The 19,170-nt window shown below is 43.0% G+C and overlaps 1 protein-coding gene across 4 annotated transcripts in view; it reads left to right on the top strand.

Annotated features, from left to right (window-relative positions):
- The window catches only part of MAP3K7 (mitogen-activated protein kinase kinase kinase 7), a 271,033-nt gene that overhangs the window by 66,853 nt on the left and 185,010 nt on the right, over nucleotides 1-19,170 (top strand). For all 4 annotated transcript variants that reach the window (XM_069235507.1, XM_069235506.1, XM_069235505.1 and 1 more), the window contains exons 5-7: nucleotides 1,292-1,430; nucleotides 2,363-2,487; nucleotides 16,575-16,703. In XM_069235507.1, coding sequence (XP_069091608.1) covers nucleotides 1,292-1,430; nucleotides 2,363-2,487; nucleotides 16,575-16,703 — 393 coding nt within the window. The remainder of the gene's footprint in view (nucleotides 1-1,291; nucleotides 1,431-2,362; nucleotides 2,488-16,574; nucleotides 16,704-19,170) is intronic.

Raw genomic sequence — 19,170 nt, 5'->3', positions numbered from 1 at the left:
ATCCCCACAGAACAGGCACCATGTCCAGAAAAATAGATGTGTCTGGGGTCACCTTCTCCTTCCAGCATCCACCTTACGCCGTGATCACATCAGCCTATCGTGGTACAGACATATGCTGCAGGGAAGGGAGTTGGGGCAGTTCTTTCCCAGCTCAACAAGAAAGGGAAGGAGTATCCCAAGGCTTTGATCAACGGCAGGCGATTCCCTTTTCAGCATAACTGGGCTACTATTAAAAAGAGTACTTTTCCAGTGGGATTTACATTGCTGAAGGCTTTGTTTCTTTACACAGCCAGACTATTGCATAAAAAATCAAACTAGTTATGACATTGTGATATGATATGCAGATGTGTTATTACTATGTCTTTAGCCACAAATTTATTTTTACTTATTGTCTCTAGCAACACATTCTTTCACAATCTCTAAATATATTTCATAGTGCAGTACCAGACATTTTCATTTGGTTGGATTTTCCAGAGTCTTGCAGTGACCTTGCTAGATTTAACCTTATATTTGAAAAGAAAAGAGTTGGTCTCAGTTAGCTACAGAGTACATCCTTTTAAAGAGTGTGCATCATTTATTCAAAAGATAATATCATCTTCTTTAGTTGTGGAATTGCATACACAATGGATCTAAGTGGTATTCATTTATGTGGCTAGCAGTTGAAAATCTGGCATAGATGTGGCTAATTTTCCTGCTCTGTGATTCGCTCATTTGTTTAACTCGAGTTCAAGAAAGTTTGTATCAGAAATGATAAAAACATTTTGTTTTAAAATCTAGATCTGTTTTTTGGCCATTTTTTTTATTTTTCTTAACATCTATCCTCCCGTTACTGAGAACAAAATTTGCTTGCTTAAAAATTCAAAAGAAGCTGTGAACTTAGCCTCCCCCAAAATGATTATGGTGTCAGCTTCGTCTCCTGTCCATTTTCCTGTCTGTGATGTTAATCTTAAATGTTCTAAGACCCGTTCTAGTTTGCTGAGCCACATAAAAAGTGAATGTAACTGTAAAAAATGTTGCACTACTTCTTTTGATGAAATGTTTTATGAAATGTTTAATAAGAAACAGTTTAGAAAGTATTTTAGTGATAATATCAAACATAGTGAAACACAGCTTTTTTCCCTTTTGTAAAACTTTAAAGAAAACTAAACTATCAGATTTCTGTAAGACCTGACTGTGTATGACCTGGATTGTATGCTAGCTAACTAATCCTTTATGTAAAGGATGAAGATAATGAAACAAAATCAGTGTATGTTCTAAGTGTATTTGTTTTAGCTTGTGTCTTGTTTTGCAGTTCTGCATGGTGCTGAGCCATTGCCACATTACAATGCTGCTCATGCGATGAGCTGGTGTTTACAATGCTCACAAGGAGTGCAGTACCTTCACAGCATGAAACCAAAGGCTTTAATCCACAGGGACCTCAAGCCACCAAAGTAGGTATTAATTAGCTCTTTGTGAAAGCTACATACAGGTGTAAACGTGTATGGGTTATTTGTAAATATATACTGCTACTACAAATTTTTACCCAAATGACTTTAAAAGCAACCTCTTCAAACTCATTGGGCATATCCTGACCTGGTGGCCTGATCATTTTATTCATAGCATAAAGAAACATCTCAGACACATGCACTTGGCCCAAATTAGTTTTTTATGTATATATAATGATTGCTACTTAAGGGCCAGTAAGTAAGCATTTGCCCAGACTATTAACTTTATTTAAGAACAAGATATCTTTCCTTGATTCCCTCATAGTCCCTTCTGGGTTTGTGCCACTCCTAGTTTCATTATTCTGTGTAAACCTACCTGACAGTTACCACTTCCCTTCAGTCCCTTCATCATGCCCTTGTAAGTAAGCAAGAAAGGCCTTCCTAACATCACAGGTTGATCGGTCAGCCTCTCCCCTGCCCCCACTGTCATATCTCTAATAGCAGTGTAACCTCAGTTAATATTCGCTGGATCATATAAAGGTACTTGTTAAAGCAAATGCTTAATTTATATTTAATTGATCATAATTTGAAATCAGACTTTCCATCTTAACAGACTCTGATGTGTAGCTACGTTTTTTTGGATCTTGACTACCACACTAGAGGATAAATAATATTGATTATACTGAAAGAGCCAAGCTTAGACACACACTTGTTTTCCCCTCAATTGCCCATTATCTTTCTACGTTCTATATGAAAATGTATTAATTGCTGCCGATTTGCCAAAGGCATTGCTGTTCCTGCACATTGCTCTTTGAACTTTAAAGTAATAGTTTTATCTGCCTATGTGATAGACTTAAATTAAAAATCTCTTAAATTTGTAATACTTTATATTGGTGGTTTTTGCATAGTTGTTCTCATCAGATATATTTTTTTCACAGCTTGCTTTTGGTTGCTGGAGGGACTGTGCTGAAGATCTGTGATTTTGGTACAGCGTGTGATATCCAGACTCACATGACCAACAACAAAGGAAGTGCTGCCTGGATGGCCCCTGAGGTTTTTGAAGGTAATGGAAACAATATATAACTGTAATTGCAGTATTTACATTTCTTCACACGGTGGTCAATGGAAATTGAAATGTTGGGTTCTGAAGTAAGCAGTGAAATTAGGGTCAGATGCATTTGGGCCTATGACCTGTGAGAGTAGACGTTGCAGAAAGTGTGATCAATACACCAGGTAATAGATGAGGTACGAAGACTTGACTTGTTTCTCTGGTGATTTCCAGTCCATCTAGTGCACGAATGCAGAGAATGTTGATGAGCATTGAATGCGGTTTCAGGTCTAGCTATCACCTGACTTTACATTTTAATTTATTGCATTACAGTGCAGGTGATGGTTGATTGTGTCACTACCCTGCTCTGTCTGCAATATGTACCTTATCATTTCGTATTCTACTAAATAACTCTATTTCCTTCCTGTAATCTCACAAGAGTGCTTGCATTGGCCATTCATCTGTGTAAAAGATTAAGCTGCCTACCTTTTAAGGGACACTTGCATGACTGGTAATCCTGGGGCGACAATAGTATGACTTCATTGAATTAACTTTCGATATGCCGTTCTGATGGTCAACTCTGTGGTCACTGCCACCTTTTCTGTCTCCATTTACCACTAACCTTAATATCCGAATGTTGCTGCAGGAACAACATGGAATGCATCTTTCTTCAGCAAGAGTGCTACTCACATTCACAACTGCTCATTACTTACTGCAAAGATGGGAAATGAGGAATGGGGTATGAGAGAAGACACACAAAAGTTGTAGTTCCACAGCTCTCCCTGTTAGATGGAGGCACAAGTGGGTATTATGCACTCTCCCAAGGGATGGCTCTTTAACATTACACAGAGCAGTTACTTTCTGCACTTTTCTCAAATTTCAGTTGCATTGATTTCTTTTTTTTAACCTGCTTTTTACATGAATGATACTACTCTACAGTTTTTTTTTAAACACAGTAGCAACGGTCCATTATAATAAAAAATCAGGGTAGTAGTGCCACGTTACTTTTATCTTCCTACAACTGAGGGAATTATTGTGAAACTGGTTCTCTGCTGATGTTGTTAAAGCACCACAACTTGAGGCACGAAACAGAAACAAATGTTTACTAAGGATTTGAATATAACTCTCCAAAGGCTCTGTTATGGTGGGTACTTCTACCTGTACATTCCTCACCTGTAGAACAAGCCCCAGGCGTCAGATTGGATACTGTAAAATTCAAAGACACAATGACCCCGGTAGAGGGCTCTGAGCTCATTCGACGCCAGAAGTGACATCCAGCAAAGCCTCCGACTTTGATTGATGTCAGTTTCCTTTTTATGTGCTTTCGACGCTGATCCAGATCTTCAGTCTCTGATGGAATTCCTCTCACAAAAAATGTACAAAATACTAGTCCCACAATGTTTTCTTCCAAAAAATCGGATTTTAAACCCTATCAGGATTGCGAGGGACAGATGCTATCACAGACACCTACTCAATTTGTTTGTGGTGTCCTGGAACTGACCATGACTACAGGGCCTGCTTCTCATGCGTCATTATGAACCCCAAGGCCATCAAGGAGCAGGAATCCAGACTCTTTATGGCTAGGGCGAAAGATGACTGCTGACTTGGAAGTCTTCCCAACATTGTTCCTGCTCCCCAACTTCCTCATCCACCAATCAGAGGAAACACCACAAGTCAAAAAATTACTCATGAGGTAAGTCGCCCAGACATTTTCTGACTCCCACAGTGCATTCATCCTCGGAGCCGGAGTTAGTTGAAATTCCACCTGAGGCTTCTCCACGCAGTCTTGTTTCTCCTTCAAGCCTGGCTCCAAATCGACCTGCAAAAAGGCCTGTCCGCCCTCGACTCTGTCCGTACCTCCTCCTCCGGCACCACAATTCCTTGACTTCCTGGGTTTGGTCCAGTGGTGTTCCTCAACGCAATGTATAGTATTTTTGCTAAGGCATTAACAACCTGTGGCATCCCTGCAGGCTCATTGGCTCCACCACGGCTTCTGATGTTCTTCCCCTGTCAACCGGTGGACTCAAAACCAATGCTTCCCTGCTTTGACCCAGTGCTCCTCTTCTTGGTGCCGCAATCGACTCACTGGACAGTGCTATCTCAGCTGCCTCCTCCACTACCACCTCCTTCACCACCGTCAGATACGGAGCTACCAGTGCCACAAACCGACATTGAGCCAAAAGTACATTCCTGGAGGGAAGCCCATCATTTGCTAAAGAGGAGGCTTATAGAATACACCTCCTTCAGATTTTTGGCACAGACTCTGACCCTGTTGAGTACCTACTTTATGATGACCTGGACCCATTTCAGGGCCTGTCATTGGCAAGTGGCCAGGATACCTCACCAGAACTCCTCAGAGTTCCTGACTGGGCCCCTAAATATAAAGGCTGCGGAAGCCCTGGATTTGCAGCTCTCTTCACTGCAGAGGAAAACCAAGGTCCTTACTGAGTGCTATCCCCAGCAACACCAAAACCCTTGCTGCCTTCACTGAGGCCTTACTGTAATTTGTCCTGGCTGCTTGGGACAAGTTCTCATCTGTGCTGGCAGTATACAGGCTTGTGGCCCGCCGCTACCACTCTGACCTGTCGTTCCTCTCCATGCACCCATGGGCAGATAGCCTTGTTATTCAAGTTTCTTGCTCCAGTACTTAGTTGGGTGCGGCTTTCTCTACTGTGCCTTCAGACTGAGAGTCTAAGAGACTGAAGCATTGGGGTGAGAAAGCTTTCTCTGTAGGGAGTATGGCACTAAAATCCTTGAACGCTAACTTCCTTCTTCCTCATTATACTCATGCTTTAGGGGGCATGGCCGCCTCACATTTTTGCGCCATCAAGGAGCATTTTCAGGAAATATCGCTGATGGTCAGAATGCTTCTTGTCACATCATTAAATCCGGGCTCGACTCAGCTGATTCCAACGTCCATGCTATGGGGACTTCTATTTCCATATGCTTCCATACCTGGCTATGGCCATCGAACTTCTCCTGTGACGTCTAATCTATTAGATCTTTCCTTTGACAGTGTTCACCGCTTCAGAGATAAGGCAAATTATATGCTGTGGAGATTTAAGACTTGTAAAGACTGGTTTCAGCTTCTGCCGCCTTCCGAGGACTTAGAGCTTATCACCATAGAGACTCCTCCTTTCATTCCAGACACTGCAGCAGCAGCCTGACACCTTCATCTGCCAATATAGAATTTGCTCCAGGGAATGGGGCCATGGATTCGCATTGAAGCCTTACTCCGCCACCTTCTCCCCTGTGCCTTCAGAAAATCAGGCCTAGTTTGTTTCTCCAACAGCACTCAAAGCCTGTAGGTGAAAGATGTCTTATTTTCTTCTGGCCTGGAAGGTCATTACTTTGGACCAGTGGGACCTATGAATCGAAGAAAAAGGGTAAACATGTCCCTTTCTTCAGATTTTTCACCCTGTCCCACCTCCTCCTTCCTCCCCATCTCCAGATCGATTGACTATCCTACAGAAGTAGATGGCAGCTCTCCTTCTGAAAGGAGCAGTGGAGTAGGTGCCAGACAAGGAAATCGGCAAAGGATGCTACATATGTTCCTACCTAGTGCCCAAAAAGGACGGTGATCTGCGTCTCATTCTAGCCCTTAGGAACCATGTTCCTCAAAAAGGATACGTTCAAGATGCTGACTCTGTCTCAAGTCTTACTGGTGTTGGAGCTGGTGTTGGAGCTTGGACATCAGACAGTGTCACTGAACCTGCAGGGTGGGTATCCAAAGTCCAGGTTAAAGAGCAGAGGTACTGTCACAACTGCAGGTGATGCAACACCATCTCCAGCCAGCTGGCTTTGATGAGACGGTCATTCAGGTATGGGGAAAATGGGGACATCGGACTTGCTGAGGTAGGCCGTTACCACTGCCATAACCTTCACAAAGACTTCATGTCAATCCGAAGGAAAGTACTGAAAATTGGTAGTGAGTAGAACCCACTACAAACCGCAAGTACTTTCATCGGGATCGCAGGATAGGAATATGGAAATACCCAATTAACAACAAAAAAACACCAGGGTAACATCAATATGCAACTGTAAGAATTCCAGTCAAAGTTTTTGCAGGAAACCCCAGATTGTCACACATTTGTTTAACGGCGCCCAAGTGATTTCATTACTCAGACCCTGTGCACTTGTCTTCAGCCTATACATCCAACGTTATTCATATGCTAACAGTGCCACCATCATATCAGGGTGTAGTAGTTTCAGTTTCTCAATAATATACCACTCAGTATCATACTAAGTATGACCTTTTTCCAGATAATGTGTTGTCAACTTGGTATTGTGCTTTTTGCACCAGATGGTGCTTCTGTTCTCATTAACCCTGGCACACATTTTACGTGTCATCATACCAATGTACAATAATGAGCAAAGGCACTTTAAAACATAGATTGCTTTGTCAAAGTTAAACTTAGTTGTACCGTTCAGTTGCCACAGTGCGCAGAGTCCCAGATTCAACTCCTTAGATATTTTTGTAAAATTACATTCCAGACCCACCACATGGTTAATGTTCTTTTGCTGGAGGCACGTTTCACAGGGTAGACCAATTAATCCTGTTGGGTAAACCAATTTATCTTGTTGGTGCTGGTACCTTAAACTTTGGGCCTGAGCATCTGTCCTCCGGGTCATAAAAAGAGCAAAGTGGTACAGAAACTAAACATCAATCGATTGATCATTCTCTGCATCAACATCTGGCATTCAGAAGGCGTGTGTGCTCCTCGCACCAGGGCCAAGGCTGCGGGTGGCACACAGAGTGCCTGTCCTAGATATTTGTCAGGCAGCTATTTCATCAGTGCACTTTTTCACAAAGCACTATTGCCTCAACAGTTTGGTCTATCAAGACTGACATTTTGCTCACTGGTTCCTGCAGGATTTTTTTAGCTTGAGCCATTTCACAGACTCACCACCTTGGGAGATACTGCTTTAGTATTTCTTCACAATTTGAGGATTCTGCGATTAGAAGTATCCATCTGAAGAACAAAAACTTACCTTCATAATGTGCTTTGTAATGAATCCTTTAACTGCAGATTCCTCACCTCCTTCCTGTCTCCTCGCTCTGTGGTATATGGTCTCTTCCATCGAAAAGATGCCAAATGAGGAATTTGTGCGCTGGTTATTCAGTTGGTTAGTGAGCTCCGCATCCGAGGGCGTGGATGGATTAAAGAAAGAAACGGACGTCAGCGCACATGGGTGGTGCTTATACACTGCTCAGTTCATTACTTGCAGAGTGCAATGGCATTTATGTGGAGTCGCACACTGCCACCTACTGGCATGCAGGAGCACTGCTTTGAATTTTCTGGATTCAGTCTGGCACCTTGGGATATTTACAAGGTGAGGAGTCTGTGGTTAGATAAAATATCCACCAGAAATAACATACTGCTGTATGGACTTATTGTTACATTCGAACATCCTGTTGTAACTTTGACCATTTATCACCATCTGGCTGCTCTGGACACATGCTCATTTTGTACAACGCAGTATTTTGATTGAGATTTCTACTTTCTACCTGCACTTATAATAAATATCTACACATCATCTTCCAAGAACTAACTTTCTATTTATTCTTGAACATTATCAGGATCAGGATTCATGCTATTGGTGTGCCCTGGCCACTCTTCTTTCAGTTTGACATATGATCTGCAGATAAGTTACTAAAAGTATTAATTATTTTCAGAAATTGGCTTTCTAAAGATAAGTATTTGCCTATGTGTTTGTAATGGAAAGTGATCCAGAATCCCATGCGTAGACCGTACTGTACAGTGCTTATGACTTAAATGAAGACTCCCGTGGATTACAACTGGGATTAAATGTAATTAACTTTTCCTTTCTCTATATTTACTCTTGAAAGCCTAAGTGGGATAGGGTAGTAGGGTTTTTCATCATCATTTACATAGATTTTCTGGTGTTGATCACCAGAAGGCTACTAGTTTGAATTACAACTCTGAGAGTGTTAATTATCAAGTTGGTTATATGGAGTCAGAGCTGAGAAAGGTCACATTAAGGGACCATTTTTTGTACTCACACCATCAAACCACGTACTCCATTCACCCACTCCAGATGCTGATAAACCTAAACCTTAAAGTGATCCTAAATGTGTAATAAGGGCAAAAAGGTGGCGATAACAAGCCACTTATTTAGGGTCCTGTTTTTTCATTTTTTTCGTCACACTAGCTACCATCACTGACTGCCACCTTAGTTTGGGAATTTGGCACCTATAGAAGACTCAAGTACAGAAAAGTATATTTTCACATATAGAAGGGACGAATAAGTAGCCCAAAGCTCATAGAGGTACTAAAACGAATACCATGTGCAGTCCATTATACACATTTTAATATTCATGATACACAGGGGGTTTCAAGAATAGTTCAGTTTAACATATTAACTATTGCTAGCATAAACTGAATAAGTGGCAATTTGAAACATTAGACCAGCCTTTTAGGGTTTTGTTGAATCTTTCAACTAAACCATTTGTTTGTGGATGGTAAGGGGTGGTAAACTTGTATGTGACATCGCACACCTTACATATAGCTTTCAGGTATGCAGACATGAAGTTTGTACCTATGTCAACATCACCTCCTTAGGACAACCCACCCAGGAGAACATTCCCAGGAGTACCTTGGCCACTGCAGGGGCTGTAGTGGTCATAAGGGGAATTGCTTCTGGGTACCTAGTAGCATGGTCTACCACCACCAGTATGAATATGTTCCCAGGTGCAGTTGGAGGGTCTGAGGGGCCAACACTGTCTATCCTCACATTCTCAAAGGATACCCCAACCACTGGTAGTGGAATTGTAGGGGAGTGACACCTATCTTGTCACTTTCTTGGCAGGTAACATAGCAGCGACAAAACTACTTGGTGTCCTCTGACAAATGAGGCCAGTGAAAGTGAGAGAGAAGTCTGTCCCAAGTCTTGCTTTGCCTCAAATGGCCTGCCAGGGGCATATCATGTGCTGAGGTCAATAAGAACTCCCTAAACGTTTGAGGAATGACCAGCCTCCTGGTTGCACCAGGCTTGTGGTCCCTTGCCTCAGAATAAGGAAGGCCATTGTCCCAGAAGACCCTATAGGTTGCACTGATAACCCCTGCTTCCTGAGCAGCAGCTTGCGGTCTCAGGCTTTCTAGAGAAGGACAGGTCTGCTGTCCCAGGCTGAGTTCTTCCCTGGTGGATCTCCCTGCACCTAAGAGCTCAGATGTATCAGCTTCCAGCTCCTCTGGTGTAGGTTCCACCCTGGGGGCAGATTCCTCTCCCCTGAACCGGGACAGGCGGTACTTTCTTATCCTGCCTTCCTGTCTTTTTAGTAGTCTCCTGGACCATTTTCCAGGTTCCAGTGCTCCTTGCTGTTCCTGTCTCTTGGTCTGTGCTCTTGTAAGTGCAACGATAAGACCTACATTGCTGCATGGGCTTTCAACCTTTCACTGCCATGAGTGTTCCCTACAGGACTGGTTTGGTCCCTAGTTTCTTCCCAACCAGTAGGATCTAGGTCTACCCTAACACTGGAGGGTCAGTCTCTACCTCTTGCTCTTCCTGGCCTGCTGTGCTCTGGTTATCAGCCTGGAGGAGCAATCCCAGAAGTAGAGACTTGTTGGGATTTCTCTCTATCTTCAGCTTCTTAGAAGCACACATCTTCCTCAATTCCTGAAAGGTGCAGCCCTCATACTGAGATTCTGAGGTCTGAGCTGTGTCTCCTGCTGTAGACATGTTACCTAGAGTAGTGTGGGTGTACCTACCTACTCTAAGGGGTTAGACTTTCTAAAAGTTTAAAGAAATGGCTATGCTATACCCCCAGCTTACCTTAACTAGAAGTATAAAAATCCCTACTACTAATTGTAGTGTGTCCTAAAGACTAGTAGTGGCCTTTCCTGTGGAAAGTCACTGGTGACAAAGTGGTAAAGCAATTGCAATTGTCTCATCCCACTGTTGCACCACCAATTTAGGAAGCTGGTCTGGTGTGTGGTGAACACCCATGGGGTTGGCACCTTTTACCAAGTCCAGGCAACCATTATTTTTAAGTGTTGCAGTGTTAAGAAAGCCAGATCTCTCTAATGGTAGCTGTGATGAGCAGCCAGGACTTACCTAGGAGGGGTGTGAAGCACTTGCAATACCACAGCAGTCACACGGTAACTTATCACACCTGAAAGAAACCACACAGTTTTGCAAAAATAAAGACACTTTATGATAGGAACACTGAACTAGAATACTATAGGCAATCCCCGCTTTCTGGAGGTAAGTACACACAAACTATTCACAGATAAGTACTAGGGATTGACATACACTAGAATTAGCAAGGGCCCTATAAAGAGGGGGGGGAATGAAACCATGTACTAAAATAGTAGAATGTGAGAATGGGTCCCCCCACCAGAGGATATGGAGCAGTGAGCCAAGGATTGGAAGAGTATGGAACCTCAAGAGGTAAGTATCTAGAAGTCGCCCTGCTACCAGAGAGCGAAGGTAAGTTACCTGGTCGTACAGTTGGTTAACATGGGGACGTGGAATTGGAATATTGCAAGGACAGGACCAGGCTGGTGGAACCTAATGGTGGATTCTGGTTGAAGAGTACCTGTAAAAGAAGGCTAGAGAGTCCATTCCACGCAAAAGTGTCCTGGTGTGGCAGGAGGCAATGCCTACCCTTTTGTGGATGAAAATCCAGGTTGATGGTGGTGGATGACGGCCAGCTGCTGAGTCCAGGAGCTGCGGAGGAGTCCCTTTAGTCGCCTAGGAGCTGTCCCTCAACGGTTGCTGGATTGCAGACGGGTCAGAGGTCAGGAGGGCCACCAACAAGCACAAGCAAATGCACTTGGAGGGGAGTTCGGGCTGACCCTAAGAAGACAGGAGAGCCAGCAGAAGAGACTGTCCTTGCAGAGGTAGAGTGCTGGGGGCTGAGGGTACCTGGAGCCCGAAGATCCCTCAGAGCAGGGGTCAGCAAGCTTTGGTTGCTGCAACAGTCGCAGTGCGCAGTGATTCCGTCCTGGAGAAAGAGGAAAGGGCTCAACATATCCCAAGTTGCACAGAAGGCAGAGAGGACACAGAGGACCCCTCAGAAACACCACCTGTATTGGAGAATCATCGCAGGTTCAGAGGACAGCAGATCTCATGAGCCGGGTGTCATTGCTTTAGGTACCTTCAGATGAGGGGAGTGACTCCTTGATTCAAAGGGACATTCCTTCCTGCTTCTTTGGTGCAGCTGAAGTCTTGCTGACCCCAGAGGATACACAGCCATTGAAATGTTGCAAGTTGCTGACAGGAGCCGGAGAAACAATGGTGCAAGCACAGGTTGTCTCAGTGTTGCAGTCTTGTTCAGTTCCTATGAAGCTCAGCAGCGGTTCCGGTGGCCAGGAGCAAAAGCGGTCATTGGAGAGGAGTACTGGTGAAGCCTTTGATGCCGAATCTGGTAACCCACCTGTAAAGGAGTCCCTAAATAGCCCCAGAAGGGGCTTGGTCACTTTGCAAGGTGGCCACCTAACTGAGGGGGGTCACTGATGTCCTCTGCCTACAATGACAAGTCAAATGCTCCCAGGGGCCGCTGCCCATCTTGGTTTCAAGTTGGCAGAATCAAGTGGCCACCTGGAGGGGCTCTGGGCACCACCCCTGGGGTGGTGATGGAGTGGAGAGTGGTCACTCCCCTTTTCTTTATGCAGTTTCGCGCCAGAGCAGGGACTCAAAGTAGAAAACATCTGACAAATGGGTTTTGCAAATAGTCCAGAAGGGCTACTCTATCCTGTTCTGAACTCCCCTCCAACCACGCGACTCATTTACGACTATCTGACGGAGGACCATCTGTCAAGAAGTTTTCAGAAGTAGGTTGTGGTTGCTATTCCTGCTACTTTTTGGAGCCCAGAAAAGCCTTTGTCCTGTTCTGGACTTGCACCTTATCAACTTCGTTCTGAAAAAGGAGAACTTCAAAATGCTTAGGTCCTCAGCCCAGTCAAGCTTTCCCACAGGCTCTATCTGCAGTTCGCAGTGGGCCAAGACCATTTTCAGTTTGCTATGCACCCCTTTGGCCGCATCATCGCCCCTCGGGTATTTACATAAGTGTTAGCAGTGGATACAGTGCATCTGCGGAGGTCAGGGATTCCATTCTTCCCCTACCTCGATGATCGGCTGTTGTAGGCAGGCTTGCCTTAGGCAGTCATCTATCACCTCCATACTACGACTGCTCTCCTGCATTTGCTTGGGTTCGCTATCAACATGACACATGTTGTCTTCTCAGACGCTACCTTTCATTGGGTCCTTGGGCCTATCCTAGCCAAGATATTCAGGCTTTGATTCTAATGTTTCAGCCTCTACCCTAGATTCCGATGAGACTGACTCTAAGACTGTTGAGCCTCATGGCCTCCTACATCCTTCTTGTGACACATGTCCATTGGCATATGAGGCTGTGCAGTGGGACCTAAAGTTCCAGTGGGCAGGGCATCGGTAATCTTTTCAACCTGGTCCAGATCTCACAGGGAACTGCATAAGACCTGCAGTGGTGGCTAACGAACTTCGATTCGGTCAGTGGCAGACACCTTTCTCTTCCCCAACCAGAGCTGACTGCAGTGACAGATGTGTCACTCCTGAGCTGGGGTGGCTCTCTGGAAGAGGTGAAGATCAGAGGACTCTGGTCTCTGGCAGAGTCCAGGCTTCACATCAACTTGCAAGTGTCCCGGGCAATCCAGTTTGCATTGAAAGCTTTCATCCTTTTAACAAGGGAAGGCTACTGCCGGGGTTCACAAACACCACCACTGCCATCTGATACTGCATCAAACAGGGAGTGGTGGGGTCGTGGACCGTTTGTCAAAAGGCCTTGCGCCTCTGGACATGGCTAGAACATCGGGGCGTTTCCCCAATGGGTCAAAACCTGGCTGGCTCTCTGAACGCTAGGGCAGACAAACTCAGCCGTCGATGCCTAGTGGATCACACATGGCATCTCCACCCAGAGGTGGTGCAAGGTCTCTTTGGTTTAGATCTTTTTGCTGCGGACGAGAACGTGCATTGCCAGCAGTTTTGCGCCCTGTAGTGTCAAAGGTGGTTTTCGCCTTGAGATCCTTTTCTTCTTGTTTGGAACTCCGGCCTACTTTACGTCTTTCCACTGATACCACTCCTACCCAGAGTTCTCAAGAAGATCAGGAACGACTGTTGTATGTTGTATGTTTTAGTGACGCTTATTTGACTATACGAAAGCCTCTTGCCTTAGTTGCTTGTTTTATAAGAATATGTGCCTTTGATGTTTTATAGCAGTAAAAGTGTTGTACAGAGCAGGTTTCATTATAAATGTTTCTATGGGCATTAGAATTATACATCTAATCAGTTGTTGCACGTTAAGCTTTGCAGCTGCTCCAAATCGCATTCCAGAGTAGGGAAACTGTTTTTAACTGCTTTATTTGAAAGAACTATCTGGGTATGCATTAGTATGTTTTTCCTATCCCTTATCAAAACCCACTATTTAGACTGCCAGAGTGACCAGCTATGTTTGTGCCCTATGTTTGTACCCAAGGGGGTCATAGGCCTTCATCAGGGTTAACAGGGTCCTGTTGAACCTCTATAGCATTGCGTTTACTGCTATGCCTTTTGTGCGTGTGGCTTCATAGGTGGAGGTTGTGTGGTAGTTGGGTTTTTCTCCTCTTACTCTCTCTTTGTGTTAGAGATAATATTTAGCGCCCAAAAAGAGCATGGAAAAGAGGCATGTAAATATATCTGGGGCATACACAGACCTGCTGCTGCCGAAACATAATATGTATGAAAGGTACACAATGACAAAACATACGAAGTACATGGTGCCCTTGGAAATAAGGTTTTGTAATTTCAGAACATTCGTTCTCGTTATGTAGTGTTTTGACCACATACCACCTGACTTCAGGGGAAGTCTGTACAAATTGATCTCTTTTCGGAAGAACAGTATTTTGTGCCTCATGTATTATACCCCTTTTCAAACCAGGGTGTGCTACTTGCACATCAACTGATTTTAAAGAGGATACAGTTTATGTACTAAAAGGTCCAAGTGCATATTTTCCAATTACGGGCGGTGACCTATTCAATGAATATTAAAAAGGCTGGTTGAAATATGTGGCCTTCTATAATTGGCTGTGAATGCATGAATAGAGTCCTGCAAGTGACAGCAGACCTCAGTCTGCTGCCACCTGCATTTCCAAACAGAAAACTTGAAATAAATATATATATATATATATATATATATATATATATATATATATATATATATATATATTTTTTAAATATATTTATTGGTTTTATATTTCGAAATATGATACAAATTGTTCAGTTTGCAACCACAGGATAAACCAAAACGATGATTAATTATCTAAGTCTTGAAACAAATACACACAACCCCTCTATGCACTTCACGGAACGCTTCTGGTCTTGCAATATCATTCCTGGCTGCACCCTCCCTAGGTTTATCCTTCACTGTTTATTTTATATAGGCATTCGTTTGAGACCAGTGTGGACCTTGCTTTACGTGCATGGGTTCCCTGAGTGTCTGAGGGAAGGGGCATCAACTAGGTTAGTGTATGCGAGTGGCTCCCCTGGTTTTCTGCTCCCCGCGCCGCGCCGCGCCACCACTGTGGTGACATAGTCTTAGTGGGCATTTATTGCTAGAGAGATGGGCGGGTGTGATGCATGTGCACTGTGTTGTCTGGGTGTCTTATGAATTCTGTTCCCGTGATGAGGGGTGCAGGTGAATTTATGCTGTGGTTGTTGCGAATACGCGCGCCCCAATTTAAGGAGGCTTTTCATCGTTTTTGGCCTCCAGCTTTGTTACCATATCCTCCCATGTAGAGCAACCTGTGTGTTGCCGCCCTTCACGCACCATTCTTTTTAGTACCTGATATTCAGTACGCGCCCAGCGTGTTATTAGAGAGTGCCAGGATTTCAGATCGGGAGCCATAGAGGCTTTCCAATGCATTGCTATTAACCTTTTATACATTAAAAAGGCCAGGTCTATAAATTTATTTAAATGTCTTTGTTTTTTGGGTCTCTTCCTAAGTCCCAACAGGCAGGACCCGGGGTCTGCTACCAGTGCCAGTCCCGTAAGCCCAGATACCTCCTCTACCACCTCCGCCCAGCCCGTTTGTATATTCGGGCAATCCCATACCATGTGGAAAAAGGATGCTGACGGCAATCTGCATCTGGGGCACATTGATGCTGCATCAGGGAACATGCGCTTTATTCTGGCTGGGGAAAGATATGTTTGATGCGTGTAATTGAATTGGGTATATCTAAATCTGGGATTCCTTGACACACCTCTGATGTGGGATAGGGCCTTAGGCCAGTCTTCCAGTGGGATCGGGGTGGGGAGTACTGCGTTCCATCTATCCCATGTTTTCCCTGTCTGTGTAACAGGGGTCTTGTTGAGGATTCTATATAGATTGGATATTGTTTTAGTTTGATCGCTGTGTTGTAGAAGCTGGTGAAGCACAGGGGAGATCTCTGGTTCCGAGGTGATATAGATATATATATATATATATATATATATAAGCAACCCTTGTCCATTAAAGGAACATACGCTGCTTAAAAAAAATCCCTGTTTGGGAAGACATCAAGGGTAGCTGGCACTAGCCTGTTTGGTTCCCCAAACCCCTTTACCACCCAAGTACACACAAAACAATTCCAAATTGGACATTATCACGCTGGAAGAGCTTCCTTTTTGCAAATCCGTTATTACTACAACTTGGGTCATTGAGTGAAAGTGGTTAGCAACGGCAATTGCAGTCACTTTCCATTGAAACATACATTCCTGACTCATAAATTGGAGTTGGGGGGGGGCACCACTTTTGTCTCTCTGCCTATATGTGATTCGGAAAGGGACACAAACGCCCTTTAATGAGTCAGAAAGGTTCTTTCAACTCCTGAGGGTTATTCTACATTGTTAGAGACCTTTTTGTAGTCACAGACCATGGGATTTAGGGAACTGGAGGGTTTGCTGCAGCAGCAGCTCGTGTTGTACATAAGGTCCTTTGTGATGAAACATATTTATAGTAAGTTCACTTTTAGTGCAGTTTTAATCAGTTGGGTTTTGATTTCAGACTTTTATTTCAAGGTTTCGTATCCAAGCTTCTCGATATGTTTTTAGTAATCATTTTGTTGCTTTTTCTGTTTTAATTTAGGCAGCAACTACAGTGAAAAATGTGACGTGTTTAGCTGGGGAATTATCCTTTGGGAGGTGATAACCCGAAGAAAGCCCTTTGATGAGATTGGTGGTCCTGCTTTTCGTATCATGTGGGCCGTGCACAATGGTGGGTGGCTAACATTATTTCACTGTGAATAAACTTGTTAACACATTACTTCCTCTTGCTATTCTCTCGTCATTCTTTAATATGACGTGGCATTTTCATTTAGTTTACGTTGCAATCATTTGGTGTTTTCATAATGTACATGGAATAATTTTCCAGTTTTTTTTACAAGTGAAAGAACATTTAGATTCATAACCTCTATTTAGCTTCTTTTTTTCTCATGGTTGTCATTTTAAATGCTGTAAACCGCAGTCATTACTATTGCACAATGTAATAAAATTCAATATATCAATGCCTTCAGGATTAAGGCTGAGTTGGTATTTCCAAAATGTAAACTCTTAACGAAGATCACAACATGTGTCAGGAGAAACTAAGTAACTCACAGACTTATTGCCGACTAAATTAGGTGATTATGTGCAATCAAAAAAGATTTATCTTTATTTTGTAAATCTAAATTGATTACATTGTAAGCAGTAAAATAATATATTAAAATAAGAGTGCATACAAACAGAAGGTGTAAAACAAAAATGTTGTCTTTAAAAAGTGTCAAAAAATGAATTACAGTGAAGTAATTCCAGAAGTCAACAGATAGGTTGTCACTGTGGGTGTTGTCAATTTAAAATGTTTACTCTTATTCTAAATGTTTCTATATGTAATTTAATATACAAAGATAAAGTAAAACCATGGCCCAGTCGAGTAGCCACTAGTGCTGACCTCGCATTTCCTACTTTCACATCTCTCAGTAGCGTTTAATTCTTTTTTTGTTGTGATATAAGCCAGCATAACATGAAAGTGGCCAGCGCCTCAATCGGACCTTTGAAGTGTCTTTCACCCATATTCCTCATGTGAGGCCACTTGTGGCTTCTCCATCCTGTATTTCCGCAGTAGAGTTTCGCAAAATGAAGAACACAGCACAATAATGCATTTTCTATTCCTGCCTGTTGTGTTAGGTCCAGAGTAGGTAGTTGCTATTGTGCTAAACACAGCTTTTTCCTTGTATCTTGCATCATCCCATTTCCAGCGTGCCGCCGAAACAGTCTCTTTGCTACACTTTTTGAATTGCAGTACTCAGTCCAAAGGATGAGGCGATTTATTTCATGTAACATTATCTTTATGTAACTCTGCAACAGAATTTTCAACAATTTCTTCATCCAGCTTACGTGTGCCATTCTATATAGTACTTTTAGTTCTAACCAAGTCGGCAATCACATTAAAATCATGCTATTGATTGAATGTTCTCCAATACCATTTGTACGGAGTTGCTTCAATCTTAAAAAGAAGGCACTGGAAATAGAGTTCAAAAAACATTTAAAACGCCTTTTGCTGTCTATTTCTAAAGTTTTACAAGAAGATCATCAACGACTCCTGAGCCATAGAAAACAGAAATGAATACATTCTCCTTATGAACCTTTAGCGCCTGTCTGATACCACAAACACCAAATTCCCAATAAATCTCAGAATTGCATGGCTGTTCTGGTTTGGATTCTTTCCAGGTTTTTCTGTTTGGAGATCTCTTGATACGATGACTTAATTTCTCAACACCTGACAATCAAATGGTTCTACACATTCCAAGAGAGGACCATCAACTTTAAGTAAGTTAAACATTTTCTTGGTCTTATTACTACAATTTTCAGTTTGGTAACATTCATCTCTAATTTCTTTTTTTCTACACTACTATATAAATTCCTTCAGCAAATCTCTCTCACTTTACCTGCGCGACAGAGACAAAATGCTTTGTCTGCAAACATCAAAACCAGAATTGGCTGTCCACCCACCCATTTTGTGACATCTGCTTTTATTCTCAAAGGCTTCCCTCTGGGTCGTTAATATATAGGTTAATTAACGTTTTCCCCAGAACACAGCTATGGCAAACTCCTTTGTTTATAGACCAGGCATCGGTCATTTTACCTCTGTTTCCAAAAAACACCTGGGCAACTGTAGGGGCATGAAGGTGCTGATGGACATTGGCAATTCTTTGAGTCGTCTACAATTTTTGTGTAGCATTCCATATCAAGGTTTGTTATTGGAATCTAATACTGCTTTAAGATTGATGTAAAAGTAGGTAGAGTGTCAACTGTATTGGTTTACTGCCTGAACCTGTTGGGTACCAGGGATAATGATTAATAAATGCTGTACCCAGGAGTGTAAATATTGAATCTTTTAACAAAATCGGTTAGCAATTACTAGGGTTTCTGTTGACACTTTTTTTGTGTAAAAGTATAATTATTGCTGCCTTTCAACTGTTGGATGCTTTGTGCCAAATCCACTTGGAACACCTTAAGGAGGAAAGAGGCCCAGGCAACCAGGTCCTTATAACAACAACCATTGATAAAGCCACTAGATCTAGCTTTAGTGTGCCAGCACATGTAAACTCAGAAATTCACAAACACAGTCTACATGCACAAATGCAATGTATTACATTGAAGCCTGCCCTATTGGCTTTGCCGGTGCTTGTAACAAAGAAGTAAAA

The sequence above is a fragment of the Pleurodeles waltl genome, chromosome 5 (assembly GCF_031143425.1).
Source record: "Pleurodeles waltl isolate 20211129_DDA chromosome 5, aPleWal1.hap1.20221129, whole genome shotgun sequence".
In the NCBI taxonomy this organism is placed as follows: domain Eukaryota; kingdom Metazoa; phylum Chordata; class Amphibia; order Caudata; family Salamandridae; genus Pleurodeles; species Pleurodeles waltl.
The sequence above is the reverse complement of the archived record's forward strand: the minus strand, read 5'-3'. Positions and strand labels throughout refer to the sequence as shown.